The sequence below is a fragment of the Dermochelys coriacea genome, chromosome 13 (genome assembly GCF_009764565.3).
Source record: "Dermochelys coriacea isolate rDerCor1 chromosome 13, rDerCor1.pri.v4, whole genome shotgun sequence".
Classification (NCBI taxonomy): domain Eukaryota; kingdom Metazoa; phylum Chordata; order Testudines; family Dermochelyidae; genus Dermochelys; species Dermochelys coriacea.
The window spans coordinates 8669708-8692508 of record NC_050080.1 but is presented as its reverse complement, the minus strand read 5'-3'; the positions used below and the strand labels follow the sequence as shown (position 1 = coordinate 8692508).

Genomic DNA, 22801 nt, shown 5'->3' with positions numbered 1-22801 from the left:
ACTTAACTCTTAATGGCTAAAGTATTTACCAGAACAGCTGCTTTTCTTCTAGCAGAGAGCTGCTTGTTTTGTGAAATGCTGTGGATATCTTGAGTATAAATATCATTGAATAAAAATCTTTCATTTTGTTCAGTGGGATTTGCATTGCTAAATCCTCAGGTATCACACTAAAAAATTAGTCCAAAGTCTGTTAAAAATCCAAATGAGATGTGTTAAAATAAGGCCAAATATCCAGGTGAGGGATCCAGACGTACACTTGAAATGGGTATGTTCATGCATATAATGGGTGCCTGTGCATTTTTTGTACACACATGGACTACATTTACCCCTCCAGATCTCACTTCCTGTTATCTTTGGTGTATAATTGTACATTATTGCAATATGCTCAGACATTGTTGAGTGTATATTTCACAAATAAAAATAATGTAATTGCAACTTAGAGAATGCAAAGGGTGTCCATTCATTTATGTGGTTGCACCCATTCCGTCTACAGATGAAAATTTTCTCCTAACCACACTTGCACAGCAGGTAATTTAAACCCTTAATGAGGGGCAGCTCTGGTATGAGTGACTCTGGCTTCTATTCCTGATTGCTGTTGACTTACTTGTGATCTTGGGCAGATCTCTTCAGTTCTTTATGCCTCAATTACCCCATCTACAAAATGGAGTAGTAATTCTTACCAACCTCAAAAAAGCACTTCAAGACCTGTGGGTGAATAGTGCTATATACTTACAAAGTATGATTAACTTATGATGAGTTTTTCCAGGTGTGATTTTTTTCCCCGCCTCTTAATACTACAGCCTTAACTACTACTTGGCACATTTTTAAACTGAAGCAGGTTCCAAAATTTTACAAATGTAAAACAACCTACAACAAAAATAATATCCTATTTTTTCCCACCTGCACAAATGTGGACATAGCCAAATCTATACTATTTATTCATAAATTGGATTAAAATATTAATTCCCTATTGGACCCTGTCACAGAGTCCCTGGGCGATGCTCTGGAACTGCTCCCTACAAAGCCAGTCAGGACTCTGGTGAAGTCTCCTCTCTGTGAGCAGTCTGTCTTCAGGGCAAAAAGCTCACGCAGCTTCCATCTTCCTGGGTCTGACCTCAGAGCATTCAGCATCCTCTGCCCCTCTATGCGCTTCCCACAACGAGTCTGCCCAGATGGGGTCCTGGGGAAGCCAGAGGGTCCTGCACCCCAACTTCGCAGTCAGATGTGACTCTTAGCCAGCCAGTAAAACAGGTTTATTAGATGACAGAAACACTGTCTAAAACAGCTTGTAGGTACAGAGAACAGGAACCCTCAGCCAGGTCCATTTTGGGGGGCAGTGAGCCAGACAACCATGTCTGCACTTCACTCCACGTCCCTAACCACCCCAAACTGACTCACCCTCCAGCCCCTCCTCCTCTGGGTTTTGTCCTTTGCCCGGGCCAGGAGGTCACCTGATTCCTTTGTTCTCCAACCCTTTAGCTATCACCTTGCAGGGGGGAAGGGCCAAGGCCATCAGTTGCCAGGAGAGAGAGTGTCGGCCATTTATGTACACTGGCCCTTTGCTCTGCAACAATTACACCCCCTTATCCCATCACCTAGAGACTTGAGAAATGCACAGGGGAAACTGAGGCACCCCTACAGTATTCAGAAGAAATATTAAGAACAGTCCCACTTTGTCACAGACCCAGACCTTGCAAGTGGCTTGTAAATTACAAAGCAAAAACCATATAGTCTGCCCATAAATTCCTGAGAACAACAGGCCACAATGGAACTACTGAACTGTACCCTGAACTATGGCAATAGAAGTGGTGCTGATCTCATGGATAATGTGAATTCCTTACTTTGCAGAAGGAAAGAAACTCCCAAGTATATTCCAGTTGGATTTAGGTCCTCTACCTTCAATTCCTTTATTATTATTATTGATTATATTATAATATATTTGTATTACCATAGTTCCTAGGAGCACCAGTGGTGGACCAGCACTGCACTGTGCTAGGCACAGTACAAACACAGAACAAAGAGACAGTCCCTGCCCCAAGGAGCTTTCAATCAAAACAACATTTAAGGGACAAGTATGTACATGACTCCCTCCTATTGACTTCAAAAGATTTTGTTTGAATCCAACTGTGGAAAGATAGGGTTTTGTTTCAATATGATATCACAATACAAAGGATTAATGATGATATATTTTAGATTTTCATCTTGGACTTCTCCCTAAAAGCTTCTTCACATACAGGAATCACTTAATCCAGTACCAAAATGCAGCCACTTCTCATAATGAGGATGGTGGATAAATTGGCTGTATAACAGCAGAGGAAAAAGGGAGATTTAATCCCATGGCAAACTTGGGCTCCTTACTACCAATAAAGTCTTCTCTGAAACTTTGAGACAAAGGATGTGTTTATGGTGGATTGGGACTCAAGACTAGGTGGGACCTTTCCCCCAGCTCTGCTATAGTCTTCCTTTGTGATCTTGGGCAAATCATTGAATTGTTCTGTGCCTCCACTCCCCATCTTTAAGTGGGGATACTACTATTTTTTGTCATGTCTATTGAGATGGGAAGATCTTTGCACCAGGGATGATCTCTTACTATCTATAACATATGTACAGTCCTTAGCACAATGGGGTCCCAAGCTCCAGTGGGGCGTCTAGGCACTATCCTAATGCAAATACTAAAAACAAAAGGAGCTGCATGCAGTAAACTGGGTGGTTCTTAGTATCCTTGGGATAAGTTGTGTGTTAACATTTAAAGGACAAGTCCTGAAATCCATACTCAATTCGTACCTGCGGTAAGACCCCTTGAAGTGAACAGAGTAAAGCATGCAGGATCCAGCCTAGATTTTAAAAAAACATTTGGGTTTGTCAGTTTCAGCCTGAGAATCACTGAGAAGTGACAAGTTGACTCTACTCTAGTGTCCTTCCATCCTAGTTCTGTGATGTAAAACCAATGTTCATTTGCAGACAAGGAAGGGAACCATTCAGCATCCTGACAAATCAAAATATAATCACATCTTCCTGATTTCAAAGAACATCCCGCTTGGCAGGTCTCCTTAATTATCCCAGACAGGTGTTTTTCAACAAACGCTTGCTCATTTGTTGCCCTTTCTGCTGCCTCTTGCTTGAGCTAATGAAGCCTCAGTGATATATTTGGAATAATGGAGCAATTTACATATCCACAGGTTAGGACAGCACGAGTAAGGAATCATGACTAGAGAAGGGCTCTAAAGAGGAGCTACAGGGGAAAAGCTCCTCTCTCTCTCTGAGCAGAGACATCTCATTATCAGTGATTAGGGAGGAAATATTCCAGCACTAGGGGGGAAAAAGTTGCTGTGTTTTAAAAATGTTGTTTGATAGCTTGTTAATATGCTGACATTGCTCTGTGAAAGGATCAGACTGAGATCTCATTACTGTGGCTTTTACATCCTGTAGTGTTTGTAGTTAGAGAAAGGGATTGCCACTACTTCCCTGGGGTAATTCATTTAGGGCCTGATTCTTTGTAAAAATGCATATGCACATTTCATGGTTGCAGAAATGTCTGTGTGTTTGCCAACATTGGCTGCCCAACCTGGATACTTCTGCATGAAAAGAATTGTTTAGCTAGCTGGCTGTGTGCTTGCACAAATATCTGGCTTGTGCATGCCACCATGGCAACTCCTCTCACATATTTTTGAAAACCAGGCCCTCTGGACCTCAGTTTTCCCCTCTATCAAATAGAAACGGGAATACCTTTTTCACAAGTGGGTGACAAAGATTAGCTGGTGTGTATAAAGTGCCAGGGTGTAATCCTGAGATCATTTTTGTACCCTGTTCATATGAGTAAATCTGTAGAGGACAGTAGGATGAATCATGTTTGCAAGAGCTACTTGCATGAATGAAGGTTGAGGGTAAGCCCCTAAAATTCTATGAGACTAATTGATGAGTATGCTTTACTAGCCTATAAGTAATTATTATTTTATTTTCTCAGATCCGTGAATGGTGTATGGAGAAGGCTCCTTGGTTCCGACCACTCTGTGTTTTCTGCCAGTCAGACTCAGACAGACGTGTATTGTGACAGGGTCAGGCCAGATAGCTACAGGAGAGTGATAGAAGGCAGATATATTAGCCCCAGGTTAAGTAGGTCCCTTTTCCCTGGGTAAGGTAATAGGGAAGGTTCCAGAACAACCAGGAACTTTCTGGAAACAATTAAGGCAGACAGGCTGATTAGAACACCTTCAGCCAATCAAGAAGCTGCTAGAATCAATTAAGGTAGGCTAATCAGGGCACCTGGGTTTAAAAAGGAGCTCGCTTCAGTTTGTGGTGCGCGTGCAAAGAGCTGGGAGCAAGAGGCGCAAGAAGCTGAGAGTGAGAAGATGTACAACTGGAAGACTGAGGAATACAAGCATTATCAGAGCTCAGGAGAAAGGTCCTGTGGTGAGAATAAAGAAGGTGTTCGGAGGAGGCCATGGGGAAGTAGTCCAGGGAGTTGTAGCTGTCACACAGCTGTTACAGGAGCCACTGTAGACAGGTGCAATCCACAGGGCCCTGGGCTGGAACCCGGAGTGGAGGGTGGGCCCGGGTTCCCCCCATCCCTCCATCCCCCCAACTCCCTACTTGATACCAGAGGAGTTGAACTGGACTGTGGGTTCCACCAGAGGGGAAGGTCTCTGGCCTGTTCCCCAATCCACTAGGTGGATCAGCAGAGACTGCGGGGATCGTTCTTCTTCCTTTCCCCATGCTGGCCAGTGATGAGGCTGACTGAGTGAACGGCAGATCTGAGCCACGAAAGTGGCCAAACTGAGGGCTGCTGTGAATCTCTGAGGCGAGAAAATCCGCCAATAAGTGCAGGACCCATCAAGGCAGAGGAGAAACTTCGTCACAGGTTTCAGAGTAGCAGCCGTGTTAGTCTGTATTCGCAAAAAGAAAATGAGGACTTGTGGCACCTTAGATACTTTGTAACAGTGTCTTCTAAACACTAAAATCCAGCATAATGGTATGTAGCCCTTGAGGGCATTTTTACATTAGTCATCGGCCACTTTGAAGGAAGCTTCAAGCACAGCTGTGTCTCTCATGACTCTTGTTTGATTCGAAAACCAGGGCTCGAGTTTGACCTGAGATACATGCACGAAGAGCTGTTTTTCCGTTATTTCTGCAATGCATTCACTTGCATTGTAGGCAGGAAACAGTGTAAGCACATTCCCCACACAGTCTATCAATGACTGAAACACTTTTCAACCTTCATCCCTGTAATTCAATCAGAAGTGACCTCAGAACTGTGAAATGCTGCTAGAAAAGGAGTTTTTCCTGAAAGGCAAAGTTTAGGGTTGTATTTTCCCCCCAAAGTATTTTTTTTCCAGCCTGAAGCAAGAACTGTTCTGGTTGAAAATCAATGCTAGATTATCCAACCTGACCTGTCCTCCTCCTCCCAGTCAGCTCAGATGCCAGAGGCGGTAACTTAGATCTGAGCAATAGCACACCTATAAAACACCTAAATAACCAGGAATTACCAGGTAAAATCTCAGCAGAGTTGACTCACTCCTTCCAGCTTGCTAGGTAGAGGAATTAAATTCCTTGTTTACTAAGTGTGGATCTTTCTGACAAATCCTTAAAAACAAATATTTATTATTAAAGAGCTTATGGCATTTTCTGCAAGAGAGATTTTTCCCTAGGTGCTAACTAAAATTTCCTTTCTCTCACATTGTTGTAAAGGTGCTCCTGGAGGTCTAGCTCTAGCCTTAGTTGGTTTTAACACAACATTTGGGAATGAGGAACACTCATTTCAGAATTTCTTGGGAAGAAGTCTATAGGCGTTATGTGTGTGTGGGCAGGGGAACAAGAGGGGGAATTAACACTGACTGTGTACACGCCACCCTCCAGAACTATTATATGAATTGTGTGTTCATTTACTGTGAGTGCACATGCCAGCCCGCTAACTGCAAGTATAAATTAGGCATCCAACTGCCAATTAGAGTCAGACCAATTCAAAACATGATTCTGTTTATCTTTAAGGTTCCAGTACCTGCTTTTGTATTTTATGCATGCTCTATTTGGGGGAGAAGGTTAGTTTTCATGTTCTAAATAGTATGATTATAAATTCTGGTCTACAACTAAGAACAAGAAGTTATTTTTTTAATCCCCTTATTCAAAATAGGTGAGGATTTTCTTTGCTGAATTGGGGACTCCAGTGCATAAGTGCTTAAGCAAGTGCTTGGCTTTAAGCACCTGCTCACATGCCTTGTTGAACAGGGATGTACTTAAGCATGTGTTTTAAAAGCTTAATTGGGGAGCGATAGTTTTTTAGTAAACAAACACCACACAATGTTAAACAGTGTGTTTTTTCAAGCTCATTCCTCTCCTGATGTGGTCGACCGAGCCCCTAGTGTTAACATTCCATGTGTGTTGCATCATCATGCAGAAGCTGAGACCTGATCTCTTCAGGAACTCTTCCTTTACTATCTACGGGTTTGTTGCCCTGAACCTTGGAGTACTCAAAATCCAAACCCAGCTCCAGATGACAAAGACCCTTTCTGTATGACGAAACAGAACCAAACCCCTGGATTAGAACACGCCAGTCTTTGGGGTGTTTGGAATAAGATTTTCAAAAGTTGGGCCTTGATGCCATCTCCCACAGAGATCAGGGATGGTGGGCTCAGCCCAATGGACTCTCTTGTCTGCTTTTTGCATTTAATTTGTTAAAACTTCTAATTTCTTATAATGCGGCATGATTGCATTAAATGATACAAGTCAGGTTTATTTCCATACACACACACTGTCAATCTTTTTTGCTTATATCCCAGTGGAGTGCATGTATGCTGCAGCATGCCAATAATCCTGAAAATCATGTTTCCCTGGAAACTACTTTAGAGAGAAATTATGCTTTTCTCATATTGGATTTGAAAATTTATATTAGATTTGGGATTTAATTTTCTGAAGATTCACAGAAAAAATTAAATTGTTGCCTCCATCTATACGAGAAAGGCAGCGTCTCTGCATTCTTCTCTTTAAATGTAGTTATAGGATTCCTTTACTTCATGTCCCTGGTCTTCACTCTTCATTTTATTATGGACGAATAAAAATAAAGGCCATCTCCCCAACAATGCTTATTTGGAAATGACCCTAGCCCACTTTCCACAGCGAGGAGGAAAGAGGGATGATACCTGTGGTTTATAGGAGATTGCAAGCAAAATTTTTTCAAAATGTTCCCTGCACTAGTGTATGGGATTGAATGACTAATTGGGAGGGCGTTTCAGGGCTTTGGTTTACTTTATACACTCCCCATCCTGGTACCACAGTGAACCAGCAGGAACTAGTTACACAGACAAGTTATGCTAACGAATCATATTTTTGGTTGGTGCTCACACAAAGAGGACCAGGAAGCAGAGGGTTAGTGCATTACAATTTGAATCCATTTGTACATTTTGTCCTTCCAACAGGTGTGCTACTGAGAGATTCTCCCCGGACATACACCTTCCCTGGGCTACATGCAGTGTGAAGCTTCTTGAAAAGTCTGGATAAGTGAAGCTTATGGATCAGGCTTAGGCCTGCTAGGACAAGGTAATTTATCAGCTGCAACACTGGGATGGGGAGAATCAGTAGAAGAGTTTGCTTCACTGGATCAGACCATCTAGTTTGAGACCTTGCCACTGGCAATGATCAAAACCAGATGCAAAAACCTCTCCCCATACATTATAATATACCCGTCTAATTGTGCAATTCTGTATGTGTAATGGGAACATGGTTTCCTGGTGAACAGCTCACACCCTGAGGCATATTCTACTGGACCTATTAGCCAGCATAACTATAATTATTACTGATCATAGCCATGTCAAACTCCATTTACAGTATTTGACATCTTGTGGCAGTGAATTCTGAAGGCTGACAACAGATGATGTGAAGCAGCATTTCCTTATGTTTACTTCACTTGTCCTTGTGAATGGTATGGAGCAGGAGCATACAGACAGATATCTGCAATTTTTGGCCAGCTGGCCACAACTTTATTTAACACTCAGATAACACAGACAGGATAACTCCAGAAAGGCGATTCATCCTGGCAGCTGTGAAAATGGAGAACAGGAGAACATGTGCTCTAGGCCATTCTCAACCTTCCCAGAGGCTTCCATTCAGAGCCTCTCCCACCCTCCAGGCATGTCCAAGGACCAAATGATCCCACCTAGGGTGGGATCCACAAGGAACTTTGGTGTTGCAGTGCTGTGTGCCGTGGTGCCTAACTTTTAGGTGGCTAGAAAATCACAGGAACAAAACTGTGAATCACAAAGCCTAAATTAGGCACCTAGACTCCCTCTCCAATGAATGGGATGGGATAGGCACCTGGGAATGCCAGCATGCTAGGCAGGGAGCTGCCTAAACCAGCCAATGGGAGATGATGACCAAAAGCACATGTCTTAAGCCCCAACCCCTCTAAGTTCAATGCCTCAGCACTTGTCTACACACAGAACACTACAGCAGCACAGCTGAGCCATTGCAGTGCTTCAGTGTAAACACTACCTACGCTGCTTCCATTCCCTGCCTTTTTCTTTTCCTCCTGCTCTTCCTTGGCTTCCTTCCCCTCAGGCTTTTATGCAGCCCCAGGCTAATTAGCTAACAGCTGTCTCCGCCTCCCCAGTTAGGGGGAGGTTATCTCCAGCCCACTTTAATTGGTTCCCCTAATGAGGAGCAGGCATGACAGAGGGCTGAATGTGCAACCCTTTGCCGAGCACCTGTCACAGAGCACCATTCTGCCATTGTGTAGGTAATCCATCTCCCTGAGAGGCAGTAACTAAGTTGATGGAATAATTCTTCCATTGCCCTAGCACTGTCTCCACAGGGACTTAGATTGGCTTAACTATGCTGCACAGGGGGATGGATTTTTTACACTTATGAGTGATGTAGTTATGCTAACCTAATATTCTAGTATAGACCAGGCTGCAGGAAGGCACCTATCTTTGCTTGCAATCCATAAAATGGGAAGACAGGCAGTCAAAACCCTAAGACGCATTCCAGGCCCAAAACAAAACAACCAGGGAGCCGGGGGGGTGGGGTGGGGTGGGGAAGTACAGCTCCCTTATAACCTTTAGTCTACTGTGTGGTGTATTCACCCACGATATAGAAGACCTCCCGTTCAAGTCCTCTTTCCTCCTGCGGGGCAGAAGCAAGTTGAACAGGGATCGGCCACCTCTCAGATGAGTGCTTAACCATTGGGCTATGGAATATTATGATGTGGAGTGTCCTCAATCTCTTCTATTGAAGTTGCTCCACTTTAATTAAATATTAATTTGGCCGGCAAAAGAGTTAGTTGCTCTATAGCCAAGTGGTAGGGCACTCAGTTGAGAAATGGCGTCCCCCTGGCCTGTTTTGTGTGCACTTGCCTGAGGAGTCCAATCCAGTAGGCAGCCTCTGAGCACGCCTATTGGATCAGGCCCTGCATGTGACTTAGGTGGCCAAATGCCCATCTTCCCCCATTCCTGAATTGCTCTGGGGCTCAGGCAGGAGCACCCACTCTGCGCTCTGGGTGCCATGCCTCCTGCCCACCCAACATTCCGGGGCTAGGTACTTGGGCAGCCTGGGGCTGGCAGTGGCCATTGTGGTGGTGGGACTCTGCTGGGGGCAGGGCCTTGGGCTGAAGGGGTGGGGCCAGGGGCTAGCCACCCCGAACCACTGGTTCATGTACCGCCCATGTCCACACCATTCTTGATTTTATAGACCTCTGTCATATCTCCTTTAATCATCTCTTTGCAGAATAGTCCCGGTCTTTTTAATCTCTCCTTATGTGGAAGCTGTTCCATATCCTTATTTATTTTTGTTGCCTTTCTCTACACCAATTCTAATATATGTTTTTGAGTTGGGGTGACCAGAACTGCATGCAGTATTCAAGGCATAGCCGTACCATGGGATTTATATAATGACATTATGATAGTTTCTGTTTTAGTATCTATCTCTTTCCTAATGGTTCCTAACATTGTTAGCTTTTTTGACTGCCGCTGCACATTGAGCAAATGTTTATAGAGAATGATGATGCCAAGATTTTTTTCTTGAGTGGTAACAGCTAATTTATACCCCATCATTTTGTATGTGTAGTTGGGATTATTTTTCCAAGTGCTTTACTTTGCACTTATCAACATTGAATTTCATCTGTTGCCCAGTTTAATGAGATCTCTTTGCAGTCAGCTTTGGACTTCACTATTCTGAGTAATTTTGTATGATCTGCAAATTTTGCCACTTCATTGTTCACTCCCTTTTCCAGATAATTTATGAATATGTTGAACAACACAGGTCCCAGTACAGATCCTTGAGCGATGCCATATTTACTTCTCTGCACATTGAAAACTCATCATTTATTCCTACCCTTTAAGTATGGACTTAGCTTCTATTTAACTGACTTGTTGCTTAGTTTGTCAGTTGCAGTAGATAACTGAATGGCTCTGGGATTCAGAACATTAATGCTTTTTATTTGATTCAATAGAAGCTCAATAAATTCAAACTCCAGGAAGGGGCAGTTTACAGAAGAAGAATCCTTAAGTGACCTATTTATGTTCCCTGTTCCTATGCTCTGGATCTTGCCTAATAACCTTTTAATGTGTCTGGCACATCTGGGAATACAGACACTCCCCGGGTTATGCAAGATCCGATTTACGCAAATCCGCATTTATGGAAAAAGTTCCGTAAGCTAGAAATAGAAGGGGTTTTTTTGTTGGGGTTTTTTTTTGCATAACGGTCGGGTATACATTTCCGACTTACGCAAAATCCAGAACGGAACGATTGTGTAAGTCGGGGAGCATCTGTATGGTGCAGGAAAAATCTCTCTAGGCTCTTTAGTTTTTTTAATAGATAGCCCAATCCTGCCGCACTGGCTCAGGCAAAGTCCCATTGATCCCACAGCTCTTAATCAGGCTCAGAGAGTTTATAGGATGAAAAGACCAGGGAGCACTCTATTCAGTGTTCCCTGATTTCTGTTCTATATGTACCCACTTAGCAATAACAGAAATACAGTGGGGGAAGCAATCTCATGCATCTAATTAATTTGCAGGAGATTTATCTATTGACCACAAGCAGATGAGACAGCTTGTTTGTATATCCTTTGTCATAATTTTCCTCTCTGTTTAAAGATCTTGGAGGTGAAACATCTATGCCAAGAAAAATGTTGCTCAGCTTACACTTTCTTCACAAACCCATCCCTGAATGTAGAAATCGTTAAAGTGTGACAGTGAGGAGCTGTCAAGGTTCCTTCCCCACTCTGAACTCTAGGGTACAGATGTGGGGACCTGCATGAAAACCTCCTAAACTTACTTTTACCAGCTTAGGTTAAAACTTCCCCAAGGTACAAACTATTTTACCCTTTGCCCTTGGACTTCTTTCCCCCCAAAATCCTCACCAAAACCTTGCACCCCCCTGCCTGGGGAAGGCTTGATAAAAATGCTCACCAATTTGCATAGGTGACCACAGACCCAAACCCTTGGATCTTAAGAACAATGAAAAAAGCATTAAATGTCTTACAAGAAGAATTTTAATATAAGAAAAGGTAAAAAGTATCACCTCTGTAAAATCAGGATGGCAAATACCTTACAGGGTAATTAGATTCAAAACGTAGAGAATCTTCTAGGCAAAACCTTAAGTTACAAGAAAGACATAAAGACAAGAATATTCATTCTATTCAGCACATTCTAATTTCTCAGCTATTTAAAGAAATCATAATCTAACTCATATCTAGCTAGATTACTTACTAAGTTCTAAGACTCCATTCCTGTTCTGTCCCCGGCAAAAGCATCACACAGACAGACCCTTTGTTTTTTCCCTCCCTCCAGCTTTGAAAGTACTTTGTCTCCTCATTGGTCATTGTGGTCAGATGCCAGCAAGGTTATCCTAGCTTCTTAACCCTTTATAGGTGAAAGGATTTTTCCTCTGGCCAGGAGGGATTTTAAAGGTGTTTACCCTTCCCTTTATGTTTATGACAGGAGCGCTACCTGGCATGTCTTGCACTCCAATTGTGTTAGCTTGTGTTAAATTCCATAACTACTGGCTGTTTTGAGTTAGATGTCATTGGCAAAAGCTATTTATTAGTAAATACATGGACCAAGCTTTCATAAATAGCCTCTAACTTGTCCATTTTGGTGCACAATAGTTTGCATGCAGGAAACATACATTTCCACTTGGGAATGGGGGTTTGTGTATAGAAATCAGGCCATCAGATGGCTATTTATCCTACTTGTGCAAGAAAATGCTCTTTTGTGTTTGCGAATATGGGGGATGTATGCACAAAAGCTGTGGGAACTATTTTAGGATCCTGGCTGAAGCTTCTTGGAAAATGTCATCTTTTGTTTGAGTGGAGGCCAGCTGAAGTGAGGGCCTACGAGTTCTGTTTTGTAACCAGTTTAGCAATATTTTAATTGTCACTTGGTCTGACATATTAGTCAGTCCAAAAAGTCCAGGTTTCTAAACTCCATACTGGCGCTGAAGGAGCCATAATCAGAGATTCTTTATCACAGTGTTTTAGATTCTCTGCTTGATTTGACCCTGCCTACCATAGTAAGGAATTAGCTCAGTCTCATTGTCAGCATCATCATCATCTTCTGGATCAGAAGGAGGAGCAGCGTGGTTAAAAAGCTAGCAGTCAGGTAGGAGACAGCCACAAGGAAAGGAAGCAGTTGTCCTGGTTGTCATTCCTATGCTGAACATTTCAATATTGGTAACTATCACCACACCATGAGTGAGGATACTTTGCCTTCTGGTGCCATTCGGGGCTGCCTACAGCCCATTCTTTCTTTCTGAACAACCTTAGCTACATCATCTGTGTCACACTGGAGACAAGGCTATACATCAGGTCTTGACTCTTTGCTGCTTTTGCCACCGAATGCACATGTTTTTTCAAATGGATCAACAGCAGCGCCCCCTTCTAAGCTTTTCTGTCCCGCATTGGGTCCCATTGCTGCCTTCTGAGCAGAAGGCTTCCAGTCACTTGGATGGCGCTTGACTGGTGGCTGTGTGACATGCCCTGGTTATGTCTGATTCTTGTGAGCAGGCACCATATATTCATGATTCTTCCTCTGGAATTCCCACGGAGAACAAGATGCTTGTGAATTTCACTCTACCACCTATTTGCATGAAAATGCAAATGTACTAAATTGCTACAGTGGGAGGAGGGAGAAAAGGACATCCTTTCTGAAGGGAGATCTCATGTTCTGCAGCAGAGAATCCCAATGAGTCCTCCAGCAAAGCCAGGGTAGATCAGACATGACACTCACAATATTTCTAAGATTAAAAAAGAAGAAAACAAAAACTCTTTTTCGGGAGGCAGGAGAAGGGAGTGGGGGAAATCTAGGCAATCTTTTGATATCATGAAGTATAAACAGAAAAACAAAACAGCCCTCCCTTTTCGCCCTTAAGTTATAACAGAGCTTCTAACAGCTGCAGGCTAGTAACTTTGTTCACCCGGGTACTTTCTCTCCAGTGCAGTTTTTGATTTGACCAAGAGAGATAATGTTAATGGAATCTTTTCAGACCAGGATTTCATGAAACCAGAGCCGTAAAATAGCTGGACTTCAAAAAGAATTGTACAGTGTGCTCCCACTATGGACCTTATGTGCTCTCCAATTCCTGTTAATATATGGCAAAAGAAATCTGGCTGTTTCAGGAGCTGTCTCTCCTATGATACATCTGGGCTTAATTGTCTCCCGAGGCAGATCACTGCACACTCATTGCTTTTCAAAAATGTTCTGTACTTTTTACTAACACCTTGTTTTCTGTAGAGCATTCAGCACACGTTATATAAAAATAACTTTTATTGAGTTTCTCTGCAGCACAAAGAAAGCTACAAGTAGACTTCACAATACACAACCCTACTGGTCTTAGTACACTTATTATGTTGATTGAAAGATGCATTTTTAACAAGTATGTAATAGTCACTTAACTGAGGCTATTACAGATCCAAATACTGTAGACACAAAACAGAACATCGTCAATAAAAATTGACTTGAAACGGCACTGTTTATCTAATCAACAAATGTCACTGGAATGATTGGATTATATCATTTCTTTTATTCCTAGCAAAGGCCAAGAGACACAGTTATCTTTACAGCAGCTAAGTCTAATTGGGAATCACAATGTCAGGGTTTTTTTAGGGCTACTTTTCAACATTTGGGGTTCCTATTTGAAAATGTAGATTTCAGGGTCCTGAACTCTAGTTCCTTTCTACAGTCCTGTTAAATCTGAACTCTTACTGTGATAATTAATTATTATGATCATACCAAGAAGCCCCGCCTGGGATCAGGAGGTACTATACAAACATATAGTAAGAGACAATCCCTGTCCCCAAAAATATTACCATCTAAACAGGGAAGAATGACAACAGATAGGATGGGAAAGCAGAGACAAAGTGACTTGGCAAAGGTCACGCACCAGGCTGGGAATAGATTTGTCCGGGTTTCTTGAAAATAGTGCTGTAGCCACTGAACCACAAGACCACATAGAAAGTTCTTCAATGCTTATATTTGTTCCTTGCATCAGCTGAGCCAGGATTTCTGTTCGTGTGGGTGATGGGTGATCCTGGCGGGGGCTGCAGGTCTGGGACTTACTGAAATGGAAGGCCATGGAGCTCCCTTACTCCAGGGGTTGCCACTCTATAAATCAATTCCTAAAAGTGTTTCTAAAAACTTGGAGAAGAGGCTTAAGCCATTCACTGGGCCTCACCCAACAGTGTCATGCCAGAGGGGCTGTGAGTGTGGAGAGGTTAGTATCTGACTCATGCTATAGTTCAATGAAAAAGTATAGAGGTACTGCCCAGTTCCCACCAGTCTGACCTCAGTCCCTCAATCCCACAACAATCCGTGATCTTGCTATATTCTCATTACTGTTATGCAAGTCTATTGTGAAGGTTATTATAGATCGCACGTGTAAATCAAGATGGTGCTTTGTAAACAGAGGTGTGATATAGCCAAAGACATAAGAAAAGACAGACACAGGACAGCACTTCAGGAGCTCTGGGTATAGGGGGAGAAAAAAAGAGGAAGGATTTCCTGTAGAAGTGAGTTTTATGGAGGGATTTGAAGGAGCAGAGGATGCCGGAGGGCTCAGAGCACAGAGGCTCCAGGCCAATGGAGTCAATCATAGCTGTAGGTGGAGAAATTCTGTCAGTTTTTCAGCAACAATCATACAAGACAAATAGGATAATAGTGAACTGATGCGTGAATGTAGTTTGTTCTGTTCATGTGAACTTCAGTGGGGCTAATTTTGTCCATTAACCATTCTAAGAGTGAGACATACTTTCTACTTACAATAGGCAGCTGGAGTACTGTGGTCACTGCTTTTCATGCTAATATTGTCTCATTGCTTCCTTGTGCTCCTCACATCTGTTTTGTCTTGTCTTGTCTGAGACTTAGATTGTAAGCTCTTTTGGACAGAGAAGGTCTTTTTGTTTTGTGTGTATACAATGCCCAGCACTGTGGGGTCATGGTCTGTCATAGGGTTCCCAAGGCGCTATCACAATACAAATAATTATAAATGGGAGGTGTTTGAAATGTTTGCTCCTTCTCATGCATGCATAGTACACTGGCTATGAGAAGAGAACCTCACACTCATGGCAAATATCCAGTGGTTCTCAAACTTTTTTTCCATGGACCACTTGAAAATTGCCGAGGGTCTCAGCGGACCACTTAATGAGCTTTCTAAATGTTGTTTGTACCATTAGCTAACTTTTGTGAAGCCCTTTCTCCCCTGCCACAGCAGCCCCAGAGCTGGGGGTGGCAAAGAGGGGGGGCTCTCCTCCGCCATAGCAGCCACAGAGCAGAGGCTGGGAAGGAGGGCCGTCTCTCCCCGGCAGCTGCAGCCCTGGAGCTGGGAAAAGTCACCTTTTCTCTGGCCACCGCAGCCCTGCACATCCCAAATTCCCCCCATCCCCTCTTCTCATCTTAGGTGCCCCCTCCCACCTACCCCCTATTCCCCCCCAAGGCCGCCACCTCACCTTACATATGCGTCTTCTCCAGGGTCCAGGCACCTAATTAGTGGAGCCGCACCTGCTAGTGGAGTCTCCACTCATTAGGTGGGTGGCCCTTCATTTGCTCTTGTTCGGCCACCCAGGTGCCCACCTTAGAGGGAACTATCTGCAGACCACCTGAATGGAGCTTGCGGACCACTGGTGGTCCACGGACCACAGTTTGAGAACCTCTGGGTTAAACTATATATTACTTACAGTGGGAAAGATTAGATTCTCTGCACCTTAAAGTCTTTAAACCACGATTTGAGGACTTCAGTAGCTCAGACATAAGTTAGGGGTTTGTTACAGGAGTTGGTGGGTGAGATTCCGTGGCCTGCGTTATGCAGGAGGTCAGACTAGATGATCATAATGGTCCCTTCTGACCTTAAAGTCTATGATTCTATGATTTACATTTTGGGTTTCTTTTTTGTAATAAGTACCAATCGCATTTTGGCTGTCTAGGTGCCAGTAGAGCTCTTCTGGGCATGTGTAGGAGGGTGAACACAGACGTAAGTGCCATGGGATTAACACACATCTCTCCATTCAGCTCCCCATGAGAGAGCATGAGAAGTTAATACTGAACACCCTTACCCCCTGAAAGCACTATCATCACATTCTTCAAGGGAAATGAACTATTGTGGTTTTGCAAAATACGACAAAGCAATAAGACAGCTCCTCAAATATATGGATGGATTGACTCACTTCCAGCAGTGTTGGAGGGAATTGTGGGGTTGGATCTTTAGCTTCTTGGGGCACAGGAGTTTAATGAAAGCTCTTCTAAAACTGTAGTGGCAGAGGGGATACAGGACAGGGTTAACAGCAGAGTTGATCCACAGGAGCCAGAAGGAAGTCTCATACCAGAAATCAGGGATGCAGTGGCCATGGCAAGCAGCTCGGACGATCATAAGGAGGGTGTATGGTGCCCAGCAAAGCCCAAAAATGCTCACTATAACTGCCAGTGATTTTGCCACCTTCTTGTCTCTGGAGAGCCTGAAACGCTGTGTGATGCTCTGGGAGACCATCTTCATCCGTTTCTCTAAAGACATTGTAGATGCTGAGTGTTTATAGCCCCTCTTGTTGAAAGATTTTGATTTCTCTCCAAAGGGCCCAGAGCTCTTTGAGTCTGATATCTGTGAGTCTTTCACACTCTGACTGGCATTGGCAGCTCCTTGTTGTGTTTCACATTTAGGAAGGTCTAGGGTTTCACCTGGCTCTTTCTGGTCCCACTTACAGCATTTTAGGGAAAGCTTTCCTTCCGGGCTCATTTCCATCTCCTCCATGAATGACTGGCTTTGTACTTCGTGGAAGAGGTCTAGGCGGATTTTGGTGCGTTTCTGAATGTTCAGGTAAATGCTCAAGTTGAAAAACAATACACTGATGAAGGGGGTGAAAAACTCCAGTGTGGAGGCTGTCATGAGAAAATACCAGTTGTAGAAAAATTCAGCATAGCATTCCCCATCAGGTATGATGCTCTGGCCTGTTACATATTCCCAGCTGATAATTGCAGGTCCATAGAGCAGGAAAGCTAAGACCCACACCATTATCATCTTCAGCACTGCTTGCTTGGTATTACCTTGCTGAGCTCGGTATGTGACCTGGAGGGGAAAAATCTTTTCTTAGCTATGACCAAATATATTAACTGGCTTAGACTGTTTTACAAATTGTAAAATTTCTGACAAAGTTGCTATGCAATATCTTTGCAGTGTAACAAATACATGTGCTGGAGACAGCAGATCCAATCACTACATAAATCACACTCCCACAGAGAAGAGCTAGGATCTGGTCCTTTAACTCCAAAACATACTTAGAACAGTCCTGAACTGAGTCAGTACATTTCAGGGAGATTTTCACTGTTTATGTCAATGAATCATTCTTGATACATAGCCCAAATTTGGTATCTGCTTTTTAACCCCATTTCATAGATGGGTAAAATGAGGCAGAGAGAGATTGTTATTTGTCCAAGGCTGCACCTTGAGTCAGTGATAGAGCTGGGAATAGAATCCAGGGAGCCTTAATGTCTAGTCCGCTTCCCCAGCCATATGCCTATGCTTTCCCTGAATGCACTTTGAAATTGTTAGATGGGCCCATGCCAAACTCCTGTGTCCAACACCTGTGAGCTTTGTTGCAATTTGGCCCGAGATCTCTGAACTTTATGCATTGGACCCCTCTGTAGATATTTTGTTCTGTACTTGGAACCCTTCTAGCCTGTGAGTTGCTGTTCACCTCCTGTAAGGTGCTGAGCACCCTCAATTCCCATTGTAATAATTGTGCATTTAGGACACTTGGCACCTTGCAAGATTCCACTGCAACCTGTGAGCCAGTTCCTGAGTGAGACTGACTGTAACTCTCACTAAAATCAGTTTGTTTAATCTGGAAATAACCATTCAAGTTGGTAATAAACTGTTTACCTCACTCAGATTGACTGGCTGTCACTCAAACACCTTCTTCGCAGACAGTGTTTGAGGGGCAATCTGCTTCATGGGTTCTGAACCTCAAAGGATTTGATAGTTTAAAAAAACACACACCTGAAGTCAAGGCTTGCAAGTGAATTGTATATTTCCCAGGAATTTGTCTTTCCCCAGGCTAAAAGATTCATAATTTCCCAAGGAATCAAACAGCTTTTATTTGGCTCAGATGACTCCAGACAATAAAATGAGGGGGAAGGCTTTTCTCATCTCTGACATGTCAGTACTTACCGCTCTTGTCACAGAGAGGAATCTGTCATAGCTAATCAGTACAATGTTGAAGACTGAAGAGGTGCAGAGCAGATAATCAATTACCAGCCAGAGCTTGCAGAAGCTTTTCCCAAAGGCCCATCTTCCTGTCAGCACATAGGGCATGTACAAGGGAATGCAAAAGGCACCTGCAATGAGAGGTGTTTATATTTGAAAGGGCTTTCTGCACCATGCGCACGTGCTTGAAAAAAGTAACTCTCTCAAATGAATGCTGAGAATAACTGTTGGTGTATGTGATGTCATTTGCAAATCTGCTCAGTGGCCTTGGATGGCCATATTGTGTATGGGCCAGCTTGTGGCTGGTGTTGGTTGGGTCACTGTTTGTGATTTCCCAGTGAGAGTCTCTTCAAAAGCTAATCTTGTGACACATCAGCAGCAGCATAGGCTGGCAAGATAGAAAGGAGCCTATTAGATGAGAATTCTGGCCCATGAACATCCAGGCTGTGATTTTCTAAGTGGCCTAAAAGATTTGGGGCCTGGATCCTTGAAGCCATTGGTGCCTAGCTCCCATTGATTTCAGTGGGGGATAGGCACCTAAATACCTTTGAGGATCTGGGCTTTGGTTGCATGACTCATGAAAATTAAAGGGAGTTGAGTGCCCAAATGGCCCCAGGAAAAGCTTGAAATCGGAGTTTTAAAGGAAAGCTGTAAAGCAAGGTAACAATTTGGTTTTTTACCCATTACTGCTTCATGGTGATGCATAAAGAGAGACTCCCAATTCTTCCTTTAAAAATCAAAGCTTCCGTGGCTTGTATTTTGACCTGAACTCCTCTTTGCTGGAGGGCCCATGTCAGTTCCTTTGGAGGGGCTCACCAGTGCTCTCAGCTGAAGGCCTGATCCTACAAAAGCTTACACAGGTGAATTTTCGTGGGTGGCTAGTTGACTCCAGTGCATGTGTGTTTGCAGAACTAGGTGCTCAGGCTGCAACCTGAGCTGCTACTTTCTCTTCTCCCTAAATGAAGGGAAGGGGAAGATGAGTATGCTCCCCCTGCAATTGGCACACAGGGAAAGCTGAATCTCAATGTACTGCCTTATCACGGTTAACATATCCAAACCCTCCAGTGATTTTGCCCAGATTCTCCAGCAACACGCCAGAGGTGAGGGCTTGATAGTTCTGTCAAGATACAAATCGATTTTGAAAACTATCACTGAGTTCACCTGTATATCAGAGAAGCAGGGAAAGACTGAATCAAGGTTTTGCTGGGCTTTGCAGCTTAGCTGTAAACCAGGGGCTGTTCAGAGGCTCTACCTAATTTGTCTAACATTCTGAAGCACATAGAAGAACAGTCCAGTAACTCTGGCTTCCTATTTTTGTATATGAGACATTAATAATGTCCTTGCTTATCGGTGTGACTGTGAGCAAAAGCTGCTCTTGTGTCTCCAAAGTGTAAGTCTGAAGGGTGGTGGGTGGGTGGCTGGTGTGTGTGTGTGGCAGCTAAAGCAATCTCTCACTGGTTTGATGGCCTATAATCCTTCCTGGGAGTTGGGACCATTATCCATTCGTAGCTAAACGTCAATAAAGAAATCCACATCCTTCCTCCTGCATAATCCCCCTCCCACGGAGATGCGTGTTGCAGTTATTAATCTTTGGCTGGGGGATTGGTCAGGGCTGCATTCAGAGCCGATCTGAACTCAGCCCTTTGGTTTCAGCTTCACAAAGCTAGGGCTCCCTGACTGAGTAGGAGAAATGGGACGGTGCACCCTTCTCCTTTAATGAGGCATGCAACTTGTTCTCAAAACATCTGGCTAGCTACAAGTCTGCGTGGTTACTCCCACTGCACTTGCATCACTATTAAATAATCCCTTGCAAGACAAAAAAAGTGATCAGTTCCTGTAGGGCTCATTTTGCTGTCCACCCCCACGGACGTAACTAACAAAACAAATCTCCAACTTGGGCTCTTGGTTTTTTGTTTTTGTTTTTTGTTTTTTTTTTTTACAATGCACGTCTCACAGAATAGCATGTCCTTGTGGCCGGCCTGATATCAATGTTGCCATGTTAACTGGGCATCGCCAAACGTGTAAATAACTGGACTTCAAACTGCATCTTCTTTCCAGAATAGATTGCAGAGGCAAGTGCGTGTGCCGTGTAAAAGGATCTGCCTTATCCATCGGTGTGTACTGACGTATCTAGAGTATGCTGTGGAAGGAAGATGCGGTGATAAATAATCTCCCTGTGAAGTCCAGTACTTAAAGGGGAAATAACCCATGTTTTATATTGCCCATATTATTACAGTAAAATTTGTTCTGATGTTTGATACCGGTTAGCTGTGGGTGACAACAGCTTTACAAGGGAACAGCAGGAGCTCACGCATTTGCAAAGATGGCCTGGAAGACGACTTTTACCTGAGCCACAGGGAAATGACTGGATCAAGCCCCCTATTTCTCTCTGGAGTGGCTGATAACGCAGCCCCTAAAATAAAGCCCAGCTATTGGGATCTTTGCTGCTACCTTTTGAACACACACAACTTTCAGCCCAGCGGGGAAACCTTGTGTCCGAGTTGCTGTTACTGAGTCTGCTGGGCCCGGGAACCCGAGCTGGGAAAAGTGAAACAGACGTGGTACTTTACCTACTAGGAAATCTGAGATGGCCAGGTTGAGGAGGAAGTAATTGTTCTGGGTCCGCAGGCTGGAGTCCACCACAAAAGCCAGCATGACCAGCGCGTTCCCAGCCACGGTGGCCACGATCAGCAGAGCCATGAGCATGGCCAACGCGATGGTCCACGTGGCCCCGAACCTGCCCAGCCCCAGCAGCTGGTCCCCGGCTCCTTTGCCTTCGGCCGCCGGGGCGCTGAGGGGCCAGTCGTGCAGGCTGCTGTCCATTTCAGCACCACGCCGCTCCGCGACTCAGGCGGTAGCGCTGGTCCGCACCATGCCCGTGGCAGGGGCTGATCCAGTTTGCCAACGGGGCCTGATTCCTGGGCAGAGTCACACGCAGCCCCTCCCCGCTTCTCGGAAGACCCTGAGAGGCACCAGCCAGAGGGAACCGAAGCGCTTCTGGCCGCAGCGCTCAGCTTGCCGGGACTGGGAAGGAGCAAAGGGGTCTCACTCCGGAGGGGTTAGTACCTGATCTCTCCCCACCGGGATGGGCTCGGTGTCCGCCGCTCCCCTGAGCGGCTTCATGCCCCTGACCAACCTAAACCTCCGTGTGCTCCCGCTGGCTGCCGAGTCCCAAAAGGCGGGATGGTTTGCGGACCACGCGGTGGGAGGCAGGAATCACACCGCAGCCACTCCGGGTTAGCAAAGCGCTGCTCCCCGCGTAAACGCTCCGCGGCTTCTGCAGAGAGGAAGACCCAGGGGGAGGCGGTCACTGGCTGGAGTGTTCAGTCTCTCGCCCGCCAGCTGTTTCCCCCCCTTTCCGACTCCGTGTCTCTGGGTCTGAGAGCTCCCCGCCGGGAGACAATGCTTCTGTGCGCTGATGAACAACTGGCCGCATTTTAATGAGGAACGGATCCAGACTTAGAAATAATCCACTAAGAATTTGGAGGATCGGTGACACTGGACATCCTACCTGAACCTTCCCACTCACCGTGGGTGAAGTTACAGCGGGACCCACAGGGTCCCAGACTGTAAATACACGGAATCGAGCAAATAATAGGAGACAGGTACCTGCCAGGGTGCAGTAAACACCAGGATTTTAATGGGATCCCCTATATACAATACGCATAGGAATTGCTGTATCAGATCAGACCCATGGTCCCTCCAGTACAATATCTTTTTCTGACAGTGGCTATCACCTGTTTCAGAGGAAGGTGCAAGAAGGCTGGACAATGATGAAATAACTTGCCCCTCTCAGTTAATGGTTGTCTAATGTCCCAAAGCAGGAGGGTTTATCACCCTTCTAATGTTTTAATCCAAACGAATGTAAATGTGGATGCCCACAACAGCCCCAGAAAGATCCCATGTTGTTTTGAATCCCACCATGCTCTTGGCCACAATGAAGTGTAGTGACAATGCAGCCTGATTCTTCTCTTAATTAGGTGTAAATCAGGAGTAACTCCTCTGGAATGAGTAGAATTAGCCACTCAAGCATTACCCACACAGCAGGAGAGAAGGACATTAAGCTTCCCGTGATACTGGATGCTCTGTTGCTGGCTATTTTCAATCTTTCTAAAACCAAGTTTGGAACATT

At 44.4% G+C, this 22801-nt stretch overlaps 1 protein-coding gene across 1 annotated transcript; it reads right to left on the bottom strand.

Annotated features, from left to right (window-relative positions):
* Window positions 1-13732: 13732 nt before the first annotated feature.
* On the bottom strand, window positions 13733-21968 carry HRH3 (histamine receptor H3). The gene is made up of 3 exons (XM_038369934.2): window positions 21240-21968; window positions 18634-18800; window positions 13733-17532 (listed from the first exon to the last, which is right to left on the bottom strand). Exons 1-3 carry the CDS (start codon window positions 21490-21492, stop codon window positions 16636-16638), a joined length of 1317 nt encoding a protein of 438 aa, XP_038225862.1. The 5' UTR covers window positions 21493-21968; the 3' UTR covers window positions 13733-16635.
* Between the last annotated feature and the right edge of the window lie 833 nt (window positions 21969-22801).